Source organism: Pteropus vampyrus, unplaced genomic scaffold, assembly GCF_000151845.1.
Source record: "Pteropus vampyrus isolate Shadow unplaced genomic scaffold, Pvam_2.0 Scaffold486, whole genome shotgun sequence".
Classification (NCBI taxonomy): Eukaryota; Metazoa; Chordata; class Mammalia; order Chiroptera; family Pteropodidae; genus Pteropus; species Pteropus vampyrus.
In genome coordinates, this window is record NW_011889267.1 from 1003009 (window position 1) to 1025124 (window position 22116).

At 40.7% G+C, this 22116-nt stretch overlaps 1 protein-coding gene across 1 annotated transcript in view; it reads left to right on the forward strand.

Moving 5' to 3' along the window:
* The window catches only part of LOC105307280 (src kinase-associated phosphoprotein 1-like), a 50811-nt gene that overhangs the window by 3009 nt on the left and 25686 nt on the right, over positions 1–22116 (forward strand). Inside the window, exons 2-7 of the mRNA XM_011382709.2 lie at positions 4399–4476; positions 5327–5410; positions 8099–8223; positions 10491–10554; positions 12686–12877; positions 20931–20981. Of these exons, the coding sequence (XP_011381011.1) occupies positions 4399–4476; positions 5327–5410; positions 8099–8223; positions 10491–10554; positions 12686–12877; positions 20931–20981 (594 nt within the window). The remainder of the gene's footprint in view (positions 1–4398; positions 4477–5326; positions 5411–8098; positions 8224–10490; positions 10555–12685; positions 12878–20930; positions 20982–22116) is intronic.

Consider the following 22116-nt stretch of genomic DNA (forward strand, 5'->3'; position numbering starts at 1 on the left):
ACTGCTTGCCAGATACCTCAAACTGACTGTCATGTATTGACTGGTTCCAGAAAATTGAGAAAAAAGCTAAAAGTAATCCAGAAATGCAAGAAGCTGAGGAAAAACAGTAATGAACATATGAAAGAAAGCCACAGAAATCAATTGCAAAGGAGAGAGAGGGGGTTTAATGAACAGATTTGGGATCAACGACCACCAGACAGGAGAATACGGCCCACACACCCCATTTGCAATAGCCTCTTCCCCTTTTTGTTCCTTTGAAACATCGCGAAGTGTGTTTTCGTCACTTGTCTGCAGTGCACACACACCGGTGGTCTGCAAGTGAATTGAAACTGAAGATGGAACGAGACCATTCTCAGGCTTCAAATATTAGATTTTCTCCAACCTCATCTACCCAACTCCCAGGGTCTTTTATCAGCGGTACTGTAACAAAGGAACCCAGTAAACTTCGCCCTTCCTAAAATTCACCCCTGGTAGCTCTCAGTCTCTAGGCTGGAGTTGGTTTGGTCCCTGTTTCAAACAAGTGAAAAACAAAACAGAAAAACAAACAAAAAAAAAACCCTTGAATTGAAAGGGGAGGGTGGGAGAAGTCCACAATTTAAGGGGGAAAAGACTTGGATAAAAGATTTTTTTTTTTTAATTACAGATTTTCATTTCAGGTTGAGTTAGCAAGAAACCAAGCCAGCCGCCTGTAATGAAAGTTCTCAAGCACCTGGTTTGTTCTGCAGGAACTGCAGCCTTTCTCAGTGGAAGGCGTGTGGCCTCTTGTGCCATTAGCCTTGCGCTGCAGTGTTGCCAACTGATTTCTCCAATTCTCTTTTCTCGGTGGGCTAGAACGCAGCTGATTAAATAGGCCGTGACTCACATAAGCTCCCGTGTCTTTTTTATTGACTGCTTTATGGAAATGTATCACACTCCAAAGGGTCCCCATTGTTGTTGCCGTGCGAAGCTGACTGAGGAGTCATGTTTAGCGCTGAGAGATGGAATCCTGCTCTGTCGTTTTTTATTGCAGAGTTGATGATGGGTGGGATACGGGGTTTAAAGGAATCTGGATGAGGAGAGAAGGATGTCTGAGAATTTCTTTTATCTTCATCTGGCATGGAAGTTGGGTGGCCATCACTTCTGAGTAACACACTTCTCTGTTGATCTTATCTTTATGGCCCCACATCCTTCAGCTAAGTGAATCTTTTCTTTATACAGGCTGTTCTGAGAGATTTAGTTAAGTGTAGTGGTAGAGAGAGATTATGACACTAATGTAATTGTTTTGTACTGATATAATGTGATACGCCCTTAGGTTTATCCAAGAGGGTCATTTATTCCCAATAAACCTAAGTCATTTTTATTTTTTTCATTAAAGTGGTGATATCTTTTTTCAGGTAATGGACAAAAAGTCTCGACTTTTTAAAGAATGAAATAGAAATGTCTTTGCCTTAAAATAGCAATTGTTTGTGGCTTCTTCCTATTTTTATTATTATCTTGCAAAGCATTTACATACTTCTATTATGTGTTAAATACCTCTGCAGATCTGTTCTTTGGCCAGTAGGTGTGAATTCAGGCATACGAGACTCCTCCTGCCTCATCACCCCAGGACTGTGGCTAACGGCTGCATCTTGACAACTGCCAGTTCTTGATCAATAGGACCCTGAGCTGACACGGAAAGAAAAGATGGCTTGATTGCCACAATAGCTTCCCATCTTGACAGATTCATCTGACAGATTATGAAGCTGACAAGCTCAGGGTAAACTTTACATTGAGAACAATCGCATTATTGTACTCACCACACAGTGCCTTGCGCATACAAGATAATCAGTAGAATAGAGATTGATTTGATTCGATTTCCTAATTTTTTTCCGTAGCCATTTCAAACTTCACCTATAATCCACTGCTCACAAGAGAAACCAGGCCACAGAGTTTATCAATACAGATTCCCTCTAATAAGAAAGCGATATAACACATCTTACAAAAACACAGCATATAAAACACCGTATTTCCAGGTATACTACTCTTCAGAATCTCGTTGGTAAATGACCAAGAAAGAAAATTTAGCATTCAGTGCCCAGTTTCAGAAAACCATGTGTGACTTTAGAGGGAGAAGGGAGAAGGTGGCGATGGTGCTGTCCTTAATCCCCTAGAATTAGTGACTCAAAGTTCAAGCGTCTCTGCTGCATGATGTCTTTGTTTTCTTGGTGGTAGCATTCCTGGGTTTTCGGGTTGGCGGGGAGAGAAAAGCGTCATGCTGATAATGTACTGAAAGTAAATGAAATTAAATAAGCGAAGCAGCGCTCATCACTACTTCCTTCCCCCCTGGGTAATTCAATTCAAGCTCTCTCTCTGATGGCAACTCACAGGGACTGTCTCTGTCACCCCGCTGGGGCCTGGAGTCTTAACATCTAAATAAAAGTTTCACTCAAGCATTTTTTATGCTCCTGCCAGCAGGATCAGTGAGCTGGTGTGGGCACATTAATGTAATATTCATACTCACAGACTCTCCCCGCACACAAGGCAATGCCTTCCCATTTTCATAATTATACATGTTCCATAAAATGGCATTTAGATTTGCATTAAAAAAGGTTTGAATTCTAATAGAACGTTTAACATGTCTTTTATGATTCAGACTCTGGGCATCTTTAACAAGTAGCTGTGTCTCTAAAATTTAACAAGACCTTAAAAAAGGAAAAAGGGGGGAAAAAAAAAAAAACCTGTGGGATAAAGAGATGGAAACTCCAAGCTTAGGGGGGTCCTGTTTCTCTCATTGAATTTTTTGGCCTCTAGAAGCAAATTTGTAATAGCACTGCAGAGAGGATGGACTTTGCTTCAGGGGCCTTCTCAACTGTACTGGGTCCTCACCCCGACACCCTCAATAGGATCTGTTTCTGTTTTCCTGGAGAGCAGTGTCAAAGAGATATTAGAATTTTCAGAGGGGTGGAAAAAATGAAAAAATCCTAGACAAACGAACTTTCCTTTGCTGCTGTTCATCTCATGCGTGCACCCTGAGACCCATCTGGGAGGATTTATAGCAGCCAGTTTGCTAACTGTAAAACACACAAATGAAAATAGGCCATGAACAAGGAAGTTGACAATAAGGACAAATAGGATAAAGGATCAGGTGCGTAGACAGGCTAAAAAAAAATTAGAAAAAGAGAAGCTCTTCTGAGATACATGTTTAAAACTAAGCTTGTTTATTATGTAACACAATGTTACATAATAAATGCTAAACAAATGTTAAAAGTAAATAAATAAAACTAAGCTCGGAACAGTTCTCTTAGAAGCAAAAGGTAATTTTAGTCGCATTTTAAATTGCCTTAAAAGATTATTTTTAAACAAAAAGTATGTAAAGTACTGAGCAAAGTAGCCACCACTGAATAAAAGTTATTGTAGGAAATATTCAAAAACCAACTGTGTAATTGAAAAAAAAATATTCCACCCAAAAAGTATCTCAAGATATTATATAGGTTGTGCCTTAATTTTGTTTATATTTTGTTTGTTTTCTAAATTTTTTAAGCAAACCAAAAGATATTTGAGTTTGGGGATTAAAAAGAATAACTATCAGGATTATGCCAGCTCACTCCTTCCATTTCTTCTAATTGAGAAATATAGAGTTGTATTTTTAAAAGAATTTTGGGAGTTTTGTTGTAGCTGTTTCTTTTTATTTTTTGAAGAGTAAATTCCTCTTTGTCTCTGTCCTTTGCCCCTCCCTCCTTAAAATAAGTATAAACTTATATGGTGGAAGATGGGTTAGGATCTTGACTTCTCAGTAAATTCTTACCTAACAAGGCTAATTGAAACCCAAAAATGTTAGCAGCACGCAATTAAAGACTGGTGTCAGTTCCAGGATCCTCTCTTTGTAAAGGCTTCTACCATTCTTAGATTCTTTCCCATACTTGGACAAAACCAAGATTTGGCAGTTAATAAAATTTATATTCATTAAGGTGGCTTTCTGTTTGTTAAAAAAAAAAAAAAAAAGTGTCTGTGTGTGTTTATTGCTCCCTCTGAGGTGACTGTGTTCATGGTGAACTCTGTCACTCATTAAAGCTTGTCCGTGCTGGTAGCTATTCATTTGACTTTTGATTATCTCAATGTGGATTACCCAATTTGGAGCTTATATCCACAGCAAATTCTTAATTCTTGAGAGTTCTTTTCTTGCCAGTCAGTACATATTTAGGCTACCTCCCCTTGCACAAACTAATGCATGTTTAGATCATTTTAAGTGATTTTAGCATTCGATATAATTAGAAAGAAAATTTACTCCCCCCCCCAATCATCTATAACTTGTTTTATTTTGTTTGTCTTTAAGTAATTGCCCTTCTGTACCCCTTCATTCATGTAGATTATTGAAAGTAGCCTAAATAAATGAAAATTCTGTTAGGTTTCAACAACGCATTTTGCTGTTGTTCTTTTTAGGAATGGAAGACATCACAAGAGGAGCTCAAGAGCTTGATAACATCATCAAGCAAGGATACTTGGAGAAGAAAAGTAAAGGTATTGATCAGCCCCATAAGATCTCAGACCATTCCAGGAAAGGAAGGGAAATGAAGAAAAAGAGGGCTGACATCGCAGTGCCTTCTCTAGGCCCAATACCGTCCTAGGTAGACGGAAGGCAAAAGGAAGGCAAGAAAAGTCTGGTGTTTGTGAGAGAGAGATGGCCCAAAGTCTTCAGCAGATTGTGAGCTTCATCAGGAAAAGGACCGGTTCCACCTTACTCACCTGGTACACAACAGATGTTTAATAAATACTCATTGAATGAATCAATGATATTCTTGCTCTCATCGCTCAGTGTGCTCCCATGAAGAATGACACTGTGATTCCAAAAGGATAATTTTTATATCATGTGTGAAGCAGCCACTTTCAAGTTTCAGAGGGGCCCAAATCTTAACCTATCATTCATTTGATTAGAATAGAAACTACTAGGGCCCGAGTCCTAGGTTTAACACTCAACAGGCAAGTTGGCCGTGTACAAAGAAAGCCTGCCTTATGCCTGTGGCCTAGAGCATCATCTTGGTTTGCTAAAAGACACCGCATAAAGATATCATGAAGAATTTGAAAAGTACAGGAGGAGATTAGAACCTGAAAGATACAAAGGAAGATCAACAGCTGTGAGAGGTCAGAGCAGGCAAATCCTGTTTAGAACGTGGACCTTTAACTGAGTGAGTCCTCTGGACCCTGAGTCAATATGGGATAACCTGTGGGAGTGAAGGGAGGGCTTTACAGTCCATTAACCTGGGAAGTAAAACAATAACACACTGGACTGGACTGTGTGTTGTCGGATTTTACAGACCCTTCAGTGATTGTAGTTACCTGAATTTATGTCCCTTACTGCTGTTCCATTTAGATCATAGTTTCTTTGGATCAGAGTGGCAGAAGCGATGGTGTGTTGTCAGCAGAGGCCTCTTCTACTACTATGCTAATGAGAAAAGTAAGTGTTCTTCATTTGCACAGCAGCATCTCACTCCTGGATGCAAATACTTCTTAAATTCTTAAGCACTTAGATCTCGAGATAGCAATCCTTAACTAACACCCACAAGGAGACCTGTTTGGGAAAGAAATAGGCGTGGGTAAATAATACCTTGCCTGTTACCAAAACTCAGATGCCAATTTAGAATTTATTTTCCCTTCAACACTAGGGTACTGTGGTGAGCCTATCAAAGGGTTATCTTTTATTATGACTAATAACATTATCAAGGTTGAACACTTTGGCATTCTTTTTGTTAAAAAAAAAAAAACCCCTCAAACTTTTTATAGACATTAATATTATAGTTAAAAATTGAAGAAGGAAAAAAACACATTAACTTCAAGAAAGATTTAAACAGCTTACCAAGGGCCCAGAAATAGAACCCTTGAGTCCAGACTCTCTAAGAGTGTGCTCCAAACTTTATTCTGCTGACTCTTGGGAAGTAGCCCAGTGGACATCCTTAGAGTCATGGAGTGTTGAGACTCAAATGGTTGCTGTACCCAAGAGACACCCTTCAGCCAGATGGCAGCAGCAGTGAAGTGTTGATTCAGGCCAGAGGCAGCTTCTTAATCAGCCGCCACTGATTCAATCGAACACAACACTCATGAGCTGTCCCTAGAAGAACTCCCATCCATGCCTAACACAGTTGCTTAGTTCATGAGAAAGAAGAGAAAATGTATACACAAATTGGATGCAGCTACAAATATATATAAGCTAAAAATTAACATTGTAAGTGAATGCAAACTTTCAAATTGGAGATACCCTCCTCCAGGGACAGAACGCCCCAAGGGTAATTATACGAAGCAAGAAAGAGATAAAGTAAAATAAAACATTGATTTTTGTGGGGGCTTTCCTTGTGCTCTACTGCCTTGGTACATAGGCCAATGACCCAGAACAAATAAATCCTTTCTTTTCATTCCATTCATTTTCTGTTTCTCCCCCTTCTTCCTTCTTTCCCAGACTTATTCCTCTCCCAGTGCCTGGGTATCTAGCCTCAGGAATAATCAGATATTGACTCGGTTGCCTCTCATTTGGTACTAAGGTAGCAGAAGGAACTGCAGCATAGCTAAGTGATTTCGAATCCCTAAGATTTGCGCTCGGGCTTCGAGGTAATGGCTTCACCCTGCCTCTCTGCCTATAGCAGGTATCACTGACCTTCATCTTGAGTTCACCATTTTAGATTCCTCAGAGCCTTTCCCATCAGGGGCAAAGTGTGAAGCCCTCCTTTGAAATGATAACAGCATAGCTCAAAAAACTGAGTAACAAGTCCCTGCCCAACCCCCCGCCCACTCTCAAATCCAATAACCATAATTTCTCGCCTGAATTCTAGGTGTACAAGCCAGCCAGGTGTTATTTTATTATTTTAAACTTTCAAACTAAAATATAACGCTTATGCCTTTGAAAAATGTTCGTCATTTCCCTTCCATTTAAATAAATGGTTGGCATATCTGGATATAAAACCAGGTATCATGTTCGCTTTTCAGAATCCTTTACACTCAAGGTGAAAGAGGGAGAACAAGAGTGAGAGACTAGGAGACTTTTATTGACCATTTTGCTGTCAGAGTGAAATAAAATCTGGTGACCAAAGAAACAACAAAGCATTTTAGTGGCCAGTTAGAACAAGAAGAAATATCTTAACAAAAAAGATTCTGGTGTCAAGAAGCACTGTCGCATGGCTCCCTTCTAGCCAGTTACTTCTTATTGTGCCCGAGACATTTTCTTAGTAAGTATAGAGTATTCGTGTATTTCTTTTAGCTCAACCAGGTAAGGACGGAAACTTTTTTTTTTCTTTTAATATTGTCATCTCACAGCCATCCTTCTCATCATCATCATCAAAAAGCACTTATTAAGCAATTCATTCCACATAGTATAGGACACAAAGCACCACCCAGACACTGAGGTGCCTGTCTGCTACACGTTCTGCCTGAACCATGCAAGAGGACCCCTCCTCTTTTCCTATCTGTAATATTTTATTTTTTGAAAAAAGGGAGTGACAGGTGGAGTACTCTCCCCTTTCCTTCTCTAGAGTCCTTTGCCTTGTATCTCCTTCTTCATCATCTGATGATACTCAGCAGTACTCTCCTATGTCCCAATCTGACCTCTTGGAAGGAGGATAAAATACTGAGTTTTAATTGTGCTCCCTCTAGCATAAATTCCCACCTGACCAGCAGGAGGGGGAGAGCAGTCTAACCCAAATGCTACGTAGGGTATAGGAGGCGATCCTGGGAATTTAAAATGCCCCCTGAGCTATTGTCCCTCCCCTCAAATGTGAGCTCTGCTGGACCTGATAATACTGTTTCAGTTCTATAATAGCCTTCAAGAGCCTCACGTTTACAGCCACATTCTCCCTGCTGTAATAATTCCTTCTTTCTGTTATTATAGATCTCTTAACATTCTAATAAATTCTCTGTCTCTGTTGTACTCTTTCGGCAAAATAACCTTTCGTGTTGCATTTCCCTAGCTTGGCAGTGATATCTGCCTCTCTGTCACCGTAGCCTGTTCTTAAGCTTCCCTAATAACCTTTCCTTGACTATTGTGGTTCCTCAGGGATGTAACAGCTGTTTCTGTGCTTTTATTTTACATACCAGAGAAGATGCCTTCCCTTGGCATTTGCGTCTCTCTAGGGATACAGGGAGCTTTCCTGTCTTGCAGGCAAGCAGCCCAAAGGGACCTTTCTCATTAAGGGCTACAGTGTACGGATGGCCCCCTACCTGCGAAAAGATTCCAAGAAAGAATCCTGCTTTGAACTGACCTCCCAGGATAGGCGCAGCTATGAGGTAGGATGAACGGAGGCGATGGTGATCCTCATTAGTGTTGCATGTGGGCTGTGTTTGCTATGCCGGCTTCCATCCTTTCTTTGTTACCTGCTCATTTCCTACTAAGACCCTCTTCCTTGACATGTCCTCACCTTTGCTATGTCATGCCCTCGCTTCTCCTCTCTGCTACCACTCTCATCCTAGACACTACCTTTGCTTGGCTTCCGTCCCTTCATCCTTCCCCTTCTCAGCCTCACTCCATAAGTGAGAGTCTTGCCTACGGCAGCACACAATCCAATTCCTCATTCATAGCCTCTAATTTCATGGCTTTAATTCCCATTCCCTTTATTTTTCAACTGATTATCTTCACTTCCTTCCATGAAATCCAGAGAAAGAAAAATTTGACTGTCGAGTGAAAAATAATTTATTTTCCCATATTCATCTCGCTATCTAAAATAATCTTTCTGTGTATAGATGCATTGCATATCTCCGGAAAGATTTCTAAGATATTGGTGACAATGATTACTGAGTAGTAACAGTGATAACTCAGGGAGCAGACCTGAGTGGGGATAAGAAAGATTTATTCTTCACTGTGTTCATTTTTAATATATTTTATATAATATAACATAATATAATATGCAATGCATTTATTACCTTTTATAAAATTAAAGCAATAAAAAATTTCTGACTATGGGAATATATTGATTTTCAACAAAAATGTATTTGTGTATATACATATTGTTTCCCGCTTGTTGGTAATTTTAATCTTATCACAATTTTACTAAAACAATTTAGAAAACCTTTAGCTAACTTATGAAAAAGAGAAAACCATGCTAAGGTTAATATTAACCACTTAAGTAACCCTTTACTCTTCAACTTTTTCTCAACATTCATCCTTTTATGTTTCTATAATATCTTAACTCTGTTTTGTTGAATGACCTAGGTCTTCATTATATAATTTAAACTAAGCTTTTCTATAGAATCCTTTGTAGATTAATATAATACAGTTGTATACGCTGGAGATGTTTCTAAGTTATTTTTGTTATTCAGTTCTGATGGTGCCTCATACAGATAAAAATTTATATGACAAGTCTAAATCCATTTCCCTAGACATTTTTTATAGAAATGTGTTCTTCAGAAATCAAGAATGGCAATGTCTATTAATAAGTACTAAGCAGGATTATAGGTTTCTTATACAGCGTATATCTTTATCTTGTCCTAATGGCCAAATAATAAAAATGTTTTCAGAAACAGTCATTTCAAGTTGATTCATTTAAAATAAAAAATGACTAAGGATTGATGCCTGACCGGCCTGTGAATCAGAATGTAGAGTTTGTTTACTTCTTTTCTTTGGCCCATTGAATCCAAGTCATTATCATGGTCTATAGATTCTTCCACTGTAATACCCTTTGGTTCTTTCCCTTCTTATTTATTCCCACAGCCATTACTATAGTTAAGTCCTTCTCACTTCACCCAGAGAATTAGTTAAATAGCCTTCTAGTGGATCTTCTGTCTCCAGTTTCTCCCTATTCCAATCCCTCCTACCCACAACTACTGAATCTCCCACTCCTTTGGCTAAAATTTACAGTGGCTTCCTACTGCCTACTTTTGAAGCCTGAACTAGTTTCATCAATTCTTCTCTGGCTCTCAGCTCTCCAGCTTCATTGGTTAATTGTTCTCCAGTCAGGTTGATCTGCCTACCTTCCCCATACATGATGGTCTCATTCCAAATCTTTTGCACATGGTTCTTCCTACCTAAACTGTCCGACTCCCTCCACCAGTTTCCACCAACTCTTTTAAAACTCCAGCCAGAACAGTATTCAGTGAAACCCCTTGCCTTACTCTAGGTAACAATAAGTGCTCTCTACCTTCTCTCAACATTCAGCCATTATCAAATGCATCTACTTTATAGTGTTTCTATTTCAAGTGTGTATGTTGTCTTCATCACTGATGCATTATTCTTTGAAGTCAGAAATTTTGGTTTGCTTTCTTTTTTTCTGTAAAGTTTTAGCAAATAAATGTCTGATAAATGAATAGATAATCAAATGAATGCACATGGACATAAATTCTGCACTCAAATAGCTGTCAGCAATGGGTATTCAGAATTGTTGAAGGGAAAAATCACTTGAGTATTTTTGTCTTTTTTCAAAATATTAAGCAGGAAGAGAATCCTGAGCTTTCAACATGACTCTGAAATTTGACTCACAAGTTCTCTCCTTTGAACCCCTCTGTAGGATTCACGGAAATTTTAGTGAAGGTGATAAATTAATTCACTAATTTTTCTCTAGTTTACAGCTACGAATCCAGCTGAAGCCAGAGACTGGGTGGATCAAATAAGTTTCTTGTTAAAGGGTAAGTATCATTATCATAGAAATAATACTTGAGTTTTGAGTTGAAGTTATATGGCATAAATACAATCTATAGGCTTCCATATGTATTTTTTTGCCTGTTCTTCCTTCTGTCTTCCTTACCACATCCCATATATTATAACAACAAATAGTGCCATGTATGAATCAGAAAGAAAAGAAACCCTCAACCTGGAAATGACCTCTGATATCATTCTAGCTCATCCGCCTACCTACAGACAAGTCTGTATATTCATAATCACTAGAAAAGGAGATTCTAAAAACCAGCTCAGCTCAATTCAGTGTGTCCTAAGCCCTTATATTCTGGAGAAGACATTCACAGTATTAAACTTAAAGTCATCTAGATGTGATTTAGATCCAAAATCTTCTTGTTTTAGAATTAATAGAAAGTAGAAATCTAAACTCATCTAGGTAGCCTTCAAGAACATTGGCCATTTAAAACAAATTGCTATTTCCCAAGCCACAACAAAATGTTCCTGGCTTCAAGATGGGAAGAGTCCTGCCTAAAGATGTTAAATGACTGCTCTTAGAGTACCCTCTGCTGGCCAGCCTGCAGGCACAGCAGTGACAGATTGTCTGGGAATGGCCTGGCAGGTAGAAGTAGCCAACATTGAGTCTGTCACTTGGCATCAGATGATCCTCACGATGGTATACATCATGGCAGGACCCTGCCTCTGCAGAAAGACAGAAACACCAGCTTTGTACATGGTCCAAAACCTAGGGAGAAGCACGTCAACCTAAAAACACCACGCCTTTGCATCTCCATTTTTTTATTCTGCTATAAGATTTTATTGTGGATAAAAAGAAGGAAGCACCAGAGCTTTAATTACAAGAATTGCCTATTTTACTCATTTTACGCCTTTGCTATCACAAAAACAAACTATTGCCTCCACCAAGAGCATCACGTATAATAGACTGGAACTAGGCAAACATGAACATTGATGGCGAGACTACAGGGTACACTCTCATCTAGGTGCCTTGGATTTATGCGTGTAATATACCCCTAAGTGTGTAAACCTCAATAAAACTCAAAGCAGCTTTATTGAGCTGTACCCTGTGGTACTTTAAGAATCTCACATTGAAGAAATTATTCATTCCATTTTATTTTAAAACAAACAAAATAATAACATATGGTTTCAGCCACAGATGTGTCTTTGATCCCTTCCTCATATGAGGTGGCACCAGAATTCAGATGAAAATTGTTGCAGAATCTTTATTAAAAGCCTAATCAAGCCAAACAGCTTTATTGTGTTTTGAAATGAACGTTAGTTGTCTCTCCATCCTTTCCTTCCCCAGAGTACCCTGACTGCATTCTCCCATCCTACAGAGGTCCCTCAGCAGGGTTTCAGAGAGCACTCTGTACTACACGTCAGAGAATGAACCTTCCCAGTTCCCCATTAAAATAAAAAACCAATCTCCCTCTCCTGCCCTGGGCTCCCCGGTGCTGTAATGGCTCAACATCCTCTATGCGGTGACCCACTTTAAGGTCAGCCAAACTGTACAGTTGCAAAAGAACATGGTAACCGCATCGCTAAGCCATTCCATTTGGTCTTGTTATTACTGTTATGTTTTTCTATATCCCACTTCTTCTTCCACTTTTGTCTAGTTTTCTCTTTACAAACAAACTTGTCTGAAATTCTGCAAAGAGATCATGGAGGAGATGAGCTCCTGACAGCTCGAGTACCCTACGGAAGCCACCACAGTTCCCACAGCCCTGCGCACCCTGGAGAACCACAGGCCATCGCCCACCCTTCCAGTTTTCTACTTGATGAGCAGTGCGTGGCATACTGGCATTCCTCCTCTGGCCTACTTTCTTCCCTTCACCCCACGCACTCATTCACACACCATACTTTTCAGGGATGCTTCATCCTGATCAAGTTTTATTGCAAGGAAGGATTTATGTTGATGGCTTAAACCTGACACAGTGCTCGTCTGGCCTTTTCTGTAGATTTCCTGCCACCAAGGCCCACATTAGAAATAACAGCACTTAACCTGGTGTTCCATTTTCTTTTGACATGTTTTATTCTCATCCCTCCTCCTCCTTCTCCTTTCCTTCCCTGCCTTATTCTTTTATTTTTTCTCCCCGTCTTGATTCATTCCCACCTCTGCCCTGGCAGATCTGAGCTCCTTAACCATTCCGTATGAAGAGGAGGAAGAAGAGGCAGAGGAGGAAGAGATGTATGATGATATCGATGGTCTTGACACGCAAAATTCTGGCTCCCAAGGCAGACCTGTTATCTTGCCTGGGAGTATGGGGCTAACACAGCCTGCAGAGGAGAAAGAAGAAGATATTTACGAAGTCTTACCAGGTGGGAAACTTTATCTTTTAATTATCTTGCTCTGGTTTCAGAAACCTTGACCTGGTAGAAGAATATAACTCTGAAAACTCCAGAGGAAGCCAGATCTCTAAAGGAAAGAATGTAAGAAAGCTTCAGTGGAGCGTCCATGATTCCTAGTACAGAAGCTCTCTCATGCTCTGGGAGCAAGATGAATTGATCAGGGAGAGTCTTTCATCTGTACCATGTGAAGTAATTTATTACATATGTCAACAAGGTTAAAGAGTCAAACATACTCATATTGGTTTACTGTGAGTTTGGGGGTGGGTCACCAAAACTCTCTAGTTTCAACTTCTTTTCTGTGTAATTGTAAGAATAATGGAAAGTTGCCTCAAAATGACGAAGGATATTAAAAGTCTAAAGGAATATAGAAAAATGCTGACACACCTTTGCAGTAATCCAGTAAAACCCTGATGGAGCACAACTCATTGTTACCTAGTTCAGATATACCATGAATCAAATTGTGTCTCTTACCAATAACCCTAACACGTTTCCTCTGCCCACCATTACAGCAGGTAGGTCTACTGTGCATATTTCTTCTCTTCCAACTGGCTTCTCAAAAAATGTGTAGTCATCACCGCTTCCACAGAGCCACTTCTTGTGGGGATAACAGCAGCTGTTGAACAGTGCAGAGCACAGTGGGGGTCAGACTGTAGAAAACCGAAGCCTGCGCCTTTTAATTGTGAGGTAGTTAGACCACAGGAATGCTGAATCTTCAAGTCCATTCAGAAAGATTGCTCCTGTGGAAATTTGCCAGGAATTCAGTGCTCTGCTGAGAAATTCAAGTTAAGCCTAAATTTATAGCCATTTAAACTTCGATTTCAGATAAACTTAGAAACTAAGGTGAATCGAATGCTCGGGCCTCTGAAGACAGGTCTGGTTGCTAACATGTATCATGAGTAAGCGACTTGTATTTTAAGGCTTCCTAAGAAGAGGGTCCAACCCTGACAATGCTGCCTTCTTCTCTTCCCTGGGGGAGAAGCCACGTCACTGCTTCCTGAGCCCGGGAGAGGGGCTGTGGCCACACATCTCCTCCCTGAGACTTCACCCAACCACCAAGCAGAGCCTGCTTCTTCTCCTAGCAGCTCCAGCTTCTGCCAGGGCCAACTTCCCCAGCCTTTTTGTTGTGTTTTATTATGCAAATGATATCTTGGTTGAGGTCGAGCCATTTCTTGTGTCTGAAGTTAAAAAAAAAAAAAATGATAATTTCCTCAGCAAGTCATCGTCGTTAATGAAGTTTTACAAAAACAGATACAACCAAAGGAAAATAAAATTTCACAGGTGATAAATTTTTCCAATTTCCCTGGCAGAATTCGATAGGATTGTTAAATTAAGAGTGAAGGTGTCTGTTAGAAAGCAACGAGCAGTGATGGGTAATTTTATAGAGTGGAAAATTGAATCAAATTGCTACATTAAAACACAGCTCCTCTGAGAATCTTCCCTTTCACAGTCTGCTCCATTGCAACAGCAGGGTGCAGAAATGGATCTAATTCACAACGCTCCCTAAAAGGAGATGTACTCCCCAACTTGGCCAGAATCTTCCTAGCGAGCTCGCATTTCGCTCACTCCTGCCCAGGCTTGGGGAAATATCTGGGTGACGCTCCAGTTTAGGTTACAGCTGTTGGAAGAGCGCTCTGGGAAAACCTCCCTAAACCACTCAGCCTTCTGGGGAGGGAAGAAGGGCCTTTCGTGCACCCTGTTATTTCTCAGAGGAGCCAGAGAGGTAGGGGCTGATACACAGGCAAAAGGAAAGAGAGAGTAAAGGGACAGAGGCCTCGGAAAATAGGATGAGTTGACTTTGGGACCATCACCTTACCACAGGTGGGTCAATGAATGTATGACTGACTTCTTAACCTCTATCTTTCCTTCCACTTTCTAAACTCCTGCCCTTGGCCATTGTGGCACTACCCAGCGTACCTGCACCTTCCTCCAAAAGTCACACCAGTTTGGCTGTTGGAGTAGACTCCAAGGGCATGGAGACTGGTCTGCTTTTTTGAGGAAAGCCACGTACCCTGTGCTTACACCAACTAGCCCCTGGAGGTGAGAAAGGCCACACTGTAGGAGAACCAGGGTCTCTCTGCAGGTGAGGGAAATGGCAGCTTACTTGCTTATAAGTTTCCACAGGATAGTGCTTTGCCCAGCCAACAGATTTTTTCCCCCAATCCCCTATCCATCACGGTTTTTAGAGACTGCACTGGAGGTGGGCTGTATTGGCATTTAATTGTGATAGGACTATTTCAGCCATGAGTCTCCATGACTCAACTTCCCATTTACTCCACTCAGCTAGTTGCTTCTGAAATTGCTCTTAGCTTTGCACATGCCACACTACCAGTCCTGGAAGAACTGAGAGGGAATGTGAGGGCCCTAACATTGTCTCCCTTCTGCCACCATCTCACAAGACCACCTGCCAAGAAGCAGCATGTGAGAGACACTGTGGTATTGCCGGTCAAAGTGCTGGCCATAAGTCAGGATGGACTTACTCTGCCACCTGCTCTCTGTGAGGCCTTAAGCAAGTTATTTGCCCTCTCTTTGTGTGATCTTCCCACCTGTGAAATGAGGATAACAATAGTAGCTATCGTAGAGGGATGCCATGAGAAGTCCAGAACCAATGTCTACAAAGTGCTTAGAGTAGAGCTCTGGCATACAGTGAGCACTCAGTAAATGCTGGCTGTTATTAATTTGGTGGTGTTTAAATAGGAAGTGTTACTTCCTTGAAGAGTTGGGGGGATAGCTAGTTCCCTGCCTCCACCAGCCAGACCTGAGACAGTCCAGTTTCCTCCCTCATTTTCAGCTCTATGTAGGAAGCAGGTGAAATTGAAAATCTTGAGCAGATGGAATGTGGAGCACACCTTCTGCTCCGGTCCATTTTTATTGTGAGGACAGGTGCTGGGTAAAGGGACAGACAACAGTAACGTTGGATTGTGCTAACATTGCATACCTATCAAACGTCAGATGATTTGGGCCTCTCACATTTGCTTCATTACAACAGGTAAATGTGCTTTGTGGAAAATATTTAGCATTGATGGTGCTGTCTCCTTCCTCTTTGAGATAGGACCTACACAAACCTCATTATCTCTATGTTGAAGACCGTGTAAGTGAGAGCTCCCTTCCAGAATATAATAACAGTAGGTTTCCTAGTAGAGAGAAGAGTGCCTGTAACACATACCAAGTCAATACAAAAATACTTTTTCCTAATCAAAATAACATATGGGTTATCAAATTAAATGCACTACCTCACATTAATCATGGGATAATTAGCATTTGCTACATGTCGGGCATTCTCCTTCCCATGAGGGAAAACCAGAGCACTCGAGGTTTTCATCCAAGACCACAGAAATGTTCATCCTGGATCATATGGTTTCAAGGTTGGTATCCGGTGGGATTTCTGAACATCCGTGTTGAGCACATGGGGGCCCACGATTTTTAAGATCTCATTTGCAGAAGATTAAACTGCAGAGAACTACCACAAAGAAATGCTAAAGCAACACATGAAAAATGGGAGGCTTTTCTGAGCCCTCTCTCACCCTTCCCCAAAATTATTTTACAGGCTAGCACAGGCCCAGTTTCATAATTCGAGATTCCATAAAAGGAATACTTTGATCAGGTTTCTCTTTGGCTGGGGCCTCAAGGCCGGAATCCAGCAAGGCACCTGAGACCATTGAAGAGCTGTAACTGGGGCCTTGCAGCAGCTGCAGTGGCAACAGAATCCAGCTGTGTTCTCTAGAGAGATTACAGGAGAACAAACAGAAAGAGAAAGAGACCTCCCTGGGAATTTCTGTGCACATTCTGATGCTGCCCACACTGCCCTAGAGGGTTATTATAGACCCAGAAACCAGATTGCTTTAGAATAAAGCATATAACTGGGTTTGGTTTTATAAATTTGACTCAAATGAAAACAAGCATTCTATGGAATTATTTTTCCCCCTCTGCAATTGTCAGGACCCACAGGAAGGGGAAACGGTGATCATAGGAGGTCTAAGGAAAGAAAAAGGCAGACACCAACAATACAAAGTTTATGAAAAAAGCAAATTCCAATATCATAGGAAAGCAACACTGCCTGGGGGGACGTTGAAGAAGAGTCAGTGCCGCCATCAGGCTCCCTCCGAGCTCCTTGGCCTTTTCTCTCTCACTCCCAAGCACACTGGGCCCGCAGCACACAACGCTGTTTGGCCAGAGAAGCAAAACCAGAATCGCCCTCTTCCTTCTAGCTAGACTATCCCCCGGGTCTTAGCTGATGAAATCCCACACATTGTGCTCGGATGTGTCTCCTCAGTGACTCAGCTGGAACTGAGCTCTGTTTTAGCCCTTACCGCAGCAATTTGTTCAGGTCTTTCTCTCCCAATTAGTAGGTGCTCAATTATTATTTGTAAAATTAAGTGCAGTGCATTCCAAGTATTACAGTCAGCACAAAGTGAGTTTAATATCTTATACATCAAGACCACACCACACAGATAGTATGCAAATATTTTAAGGTAACAGTTGAGATTACCAAATACACACTAGAGAATTAAATGCATTATTAGCATCTTGCTCATATTTTCCACATTGCCCGAATAGGTGCTATAGCATCCACAGACTTATAGCATGTGCTGGGGAATGGTTTCTATTTCCACGTTTCTGCATGTTCCCTTTGCACTTCGAATCTTTCTGTTGCACCTGTCACCAGAGCACCTTGACATCTGGTTACACGTTGATACAGTTGGCATTTTTTAAGCTTCTGTCACTTTGCTTTGTTTGGGGGAAGTAATCTCCCTCTTTTTCAGTTCTAGTCATTTTTTTTAACGTAATCCTCTCTGTACCGGTTTAGCCGATGTCACAGCGGCACTTCAGAAAGGAGCCAGGTGTCATGGGACGCTGACTCCTCTCTGTCCCTCTGAAGTGGAGTCAGTGTCCTGTTCCTTTCAGCCTCTCATTAGCGTCCCTGACATTGTGCCAAGAGTGTTGATTGAAATCAACTCTCTGGATACTGGTGCTCATTTGTGATGCCCCATGGTTCTCTTACACATTCACACAATTAACAGAATCTTCCTCAACTCTTTTCCCAATTGAGATGAGAAATTTGGGAATCAAGTAGAGCATTTAATGTAATAAGTAGACAGTAATCTTTGGAAGTTGATTTGTTTAAAACCTCTGTAAGGTTAGGGTCCCATATGTCCTGTTAGGAGCAGAACCATTATAATCTATGACTGTTTAAAGTTGAGCTGGCACATAAATTTTAATTCTTTCTTAAATGAATATGTATTTCAGTAGCTGTAATGCTAAGATGCCTAATAATATTCTTCTAAAGAAGTACAAAAGCTCTTTAGCCTAAAAGAATATATATTTTTCAAAATATATTTTAAAATTAAAATTAAAGCCTCGCCTTATAGATGAATAAAAATGAGAATTTTGGCTGTTTAACCCATCCTCTTCTGTGAGCAAAGAGACTTTTTTTCTATAGCCCTTTACTCAGTTATCTTGGCTTTGGAGTCTGAAACATACCAGTTTGATTTCATCGAAGGATCCGAGATGAAGTGTATGCTTCTCTGCTTATATCATGCCCTCTAAAGCCAGGAGGGGGCTTAGAGGCCTACCCTTCCCCCTGGCTGTGGAGGGCACTTTCTTTCACTATGTGGTGGGACCCCCTTACTCACTCTTTCAAAGGCCACAGCACCCAGCCTCTCACATCAATAGCTAGGCCTCTTGACTCGAGCCCACTTTCAGCCACCTGGGAAGTACAACATTAGATAGAACAGATGTGGGGATGGGAGCTTCGCTGTTCATATCCATCACTGTAGAGCTTAGCAATGGTGGTGAATGAAATGTAAAATCTATGGCCAGCATTCTGCTTTCTCTCTAGGTGACTCCACAGGCACAATGGAAATTAGAGTATCTGGTCTGGAATTGAATCTCATAGAACAGATTTTTACCTTTTCCATTTTTGTTTCATGACTAGATTAAGTGCTGTTGCCTGAAAGAATAAAGGAATCAAGTTTTAGTTTTCATTTTTATCATTACAAATACGTTTACATTCTCCTATTTTACAAATGCAAAGAGCAGGCGAGCCACTTTCAATAATTTATTTTAAAATCGATGCTAATGAGGTTATGTCTCGTCAGTGGCCGAGTTTTACAATAAAGTCTGATTTATTTAGAAAAGATCTTTGGTGTAGCTTCCCATCTAATGGTGGTGGGAAGGAGGTGGAGTAGCAGGCATGGTGACCCTCCAACTTCGGATCCAATTTGTAATTCACAGCGGAGATCTGACCCAATTTACATTGATTAGAATTGGGAGGAAGAGACATCTGCACACAGACAGCAGAGGTAGAATAAACGCTCTCTGCAAAAGTGCCTAAGCACAGCAGATTATTGGGCTTTTGTGACTGAGTTGTTTGATATCAGCAAAAGAGCTGCTCTCTGTCCAAGTTGCCGGGTATCTCTAAAACGAGAGATGTACCAACTCTTCTGTTAAGAAGAGTTGTTTTCAATCCTGTGAAATTAGTTCCGTGTCAAAAAGGAAAAGCAGCATAGCAGAGGAAGGAAGGAAGTAGGCAAGTAAAAAGATAATGTGTAAAGAATAATGTTTAACATGATTTATTTTATCGCGATCTATTTCTGATATTTGCTTTCACTCCTCCAGTATCTCACATCTTTATTCCTCATGGTGGGGTCGAGGGAGCACTGTAGGTGGTAAGGAGGAAAACTCTCTGCTGTGTGGTCAGACATGGAGATAAGAAGAGTTGAGTCAAGATATCCTGTAGGGTAAATATATATTGGTAACAGGTGACTTATTGCCCCAGAGAATCAATCTCTTAATTTTTATTTTTGTAGTGGAACTGTATCATTTTGTATGTGGAATCAGTTTTTCCTTTAATGTCCCACAGTGTTCTAACACATTTTTATGCTGATTTTTCTTACTTACAAGCTTAGAGTTTACTTCCCACAGTCTGACATATCAGAATTCAAATTGTCCTAATAACCTTATATTTAAAAAAAAAAGTCAGGAGACTGTCCCCAAGCCATCTCCTCAAAAATTCCATTCAGTGGCATAACTAGGAGGAAGCAAGACAGGTAAATGCCCTAAGACCCAGAAAGAGAAAGGAAAGGAAAGATAGCCAGAAGAAACTGAGTATTCAGCCCTCAAAATGTTGTTTATTATGCCCCATTCACTCTATGGATATGTGTGTGTGTGTGTGTGTGTGTGTGTGTGTGTGTGTGTGAGTGTGTAGAGGTGATGAGAAGATAGCAAGTGTATTTGTGCCCAGCTGCTGTGTTATCAGGTAGCATAAAGTCTGAGACAAAACAGGTTAATGAGAGTAAGAAACATAAGCCAATCATGTTGTGACTTCGACCATTGAAACACTTGACTGGAGTTAGACTTAGAACCCATTGTGTACCTGCAGCAATTAATTGAAAGACCATTCCAACTGCCCTCAGGAGCTTACATTCTAATGAACAGGGCAGGCTGAATAACACCAGTAAAAAGATAACTATAAGCCCCAAGTACTAAATACATAAAATTATGTACATGACTAGCTTCTGTTACAGTTGAACAAAGCTTGATACAGTTGAACAAAGCTTGATAATTAATCACAGAGGGTTTAAATGTATGCACACACACACACACACACACACACACACACACACTAACTCTAGATACTTAAATGTATCTAGGTACATTTAAGTATCTAGATAACACATTTTGAATTCTAGAAGGGGAGAGGAAATGATTATGATTTTGCCTTTTGGCACCTAAATTACCCAGTGGATTGGAAGCTCCAGGAGGGCAAGGATCCTGCCAGTCTTACCCATTGCTGCATCTCCAGTTCCTAGTGCAGCGACTTGCATATAGTAAGCACTTTAAAATGTCTGTGAATAAATGGGGAGGAAGAGAGGGGAGGACCAGTTTGAAGGTGAGAGATGATTTTTTTAAAAAGAACATTATTTTCTTAAAGAAGAGAGCATGATGAGTTCAGAGGAAGAAGACCTGCCAGTCAGTATAACGAACACAGGCTGTTTGCTAATGCTGATCATCTTTATCCCCTCAGATGAAGAGCATGATCTACAAGAGGATGAGAGTGGCACTCAACAAAAAGGAGGTATGAGAGCTTCATACAGGTACCGGCACCGGGTAGGACATTGGAGCTTTCGACGGGAGAAAGCACCTTCCTTACATTACAGGACTTGCTAATTAGAAGAATACCAGTGTGCTGACCTTAAAAGCCCCAAATAAGATGACTGGATAGGGAAATATCTTAACTTTAAAAGCAGCCACCCATTCGCTTCAATTAATGTTCCCAGAACAGCTAAGATTTATCCTAGAGAGGGTGGAAAGCCAAACCAGATATTTATTTTTTCCTATCAGTAGTTCTGAAATCAGTACAGGGGAAATAGAATTGCCTCATCTCTAAGAGATCAGAGGATTGAGAATGGGAAGAATGGAAATGTCTCCTCTCTGAGAGGCCCGGAGATTGCAAGTTCAGAGGGGAATGGAAATATGTCAGATCTGAAAAGTGAACGTGGGGTGAAGGATAGAATGGCTTGCTGATGCTGACTACTGATGGCCTGGTTTAGTTCCAGGCATGTCTGGAAATGAATATGTAACAGTTTTGTTGAATACAAAATTACATCTTATTCATCCCTGACTGTTAACCACGCTTCAGGCTGTTAGTGAGCCCATCCTTTCTGAGGTCAGGTGCCCTTCTAAAGCCTCCTTAAGTGGACCAAAGACCTATTCTGTCGTTGTCAGTAAAGAAATGTGTGTTGCAAGGACCACCTTTCAAGGACATTCATTTCATCAGCAGAGCCTGAATTGTGGCTGATTTAGATAATAGCTGATTTTTTCTTATTGATTCTATGAAAGTGTTAAGCCTCGGAGTTATTTCCTTCCTCCTCTCTCTGCTACCTCTCCATTTCTCTATTCCTACCTTTTCGCATTCTCCTCTCTCTTCCTTTTCTTGTGCCTTTTCTCCTCTTCTTTATCCACTCAGCAAAGCCCCTTTTCCTGGTTCATTCTCTATGGGAAGCCAATATGTAACAGGTTTAGTGAAGGGCCCATCTTCATAAATGCCTAACTTCTCCCAGGGGAGAGAAAAGACAGCAAAGAGTCATGTGCCAAAGCAGAAGAGAAAGAAAGAACAGAGGGGAATATGAAGCAAGAGTGTTAGTGTAGCTTCAAGTAACTACCTCATGTGATCGAGTCCATTCTGAAACGTATTTTCTACTGTTTTCCAC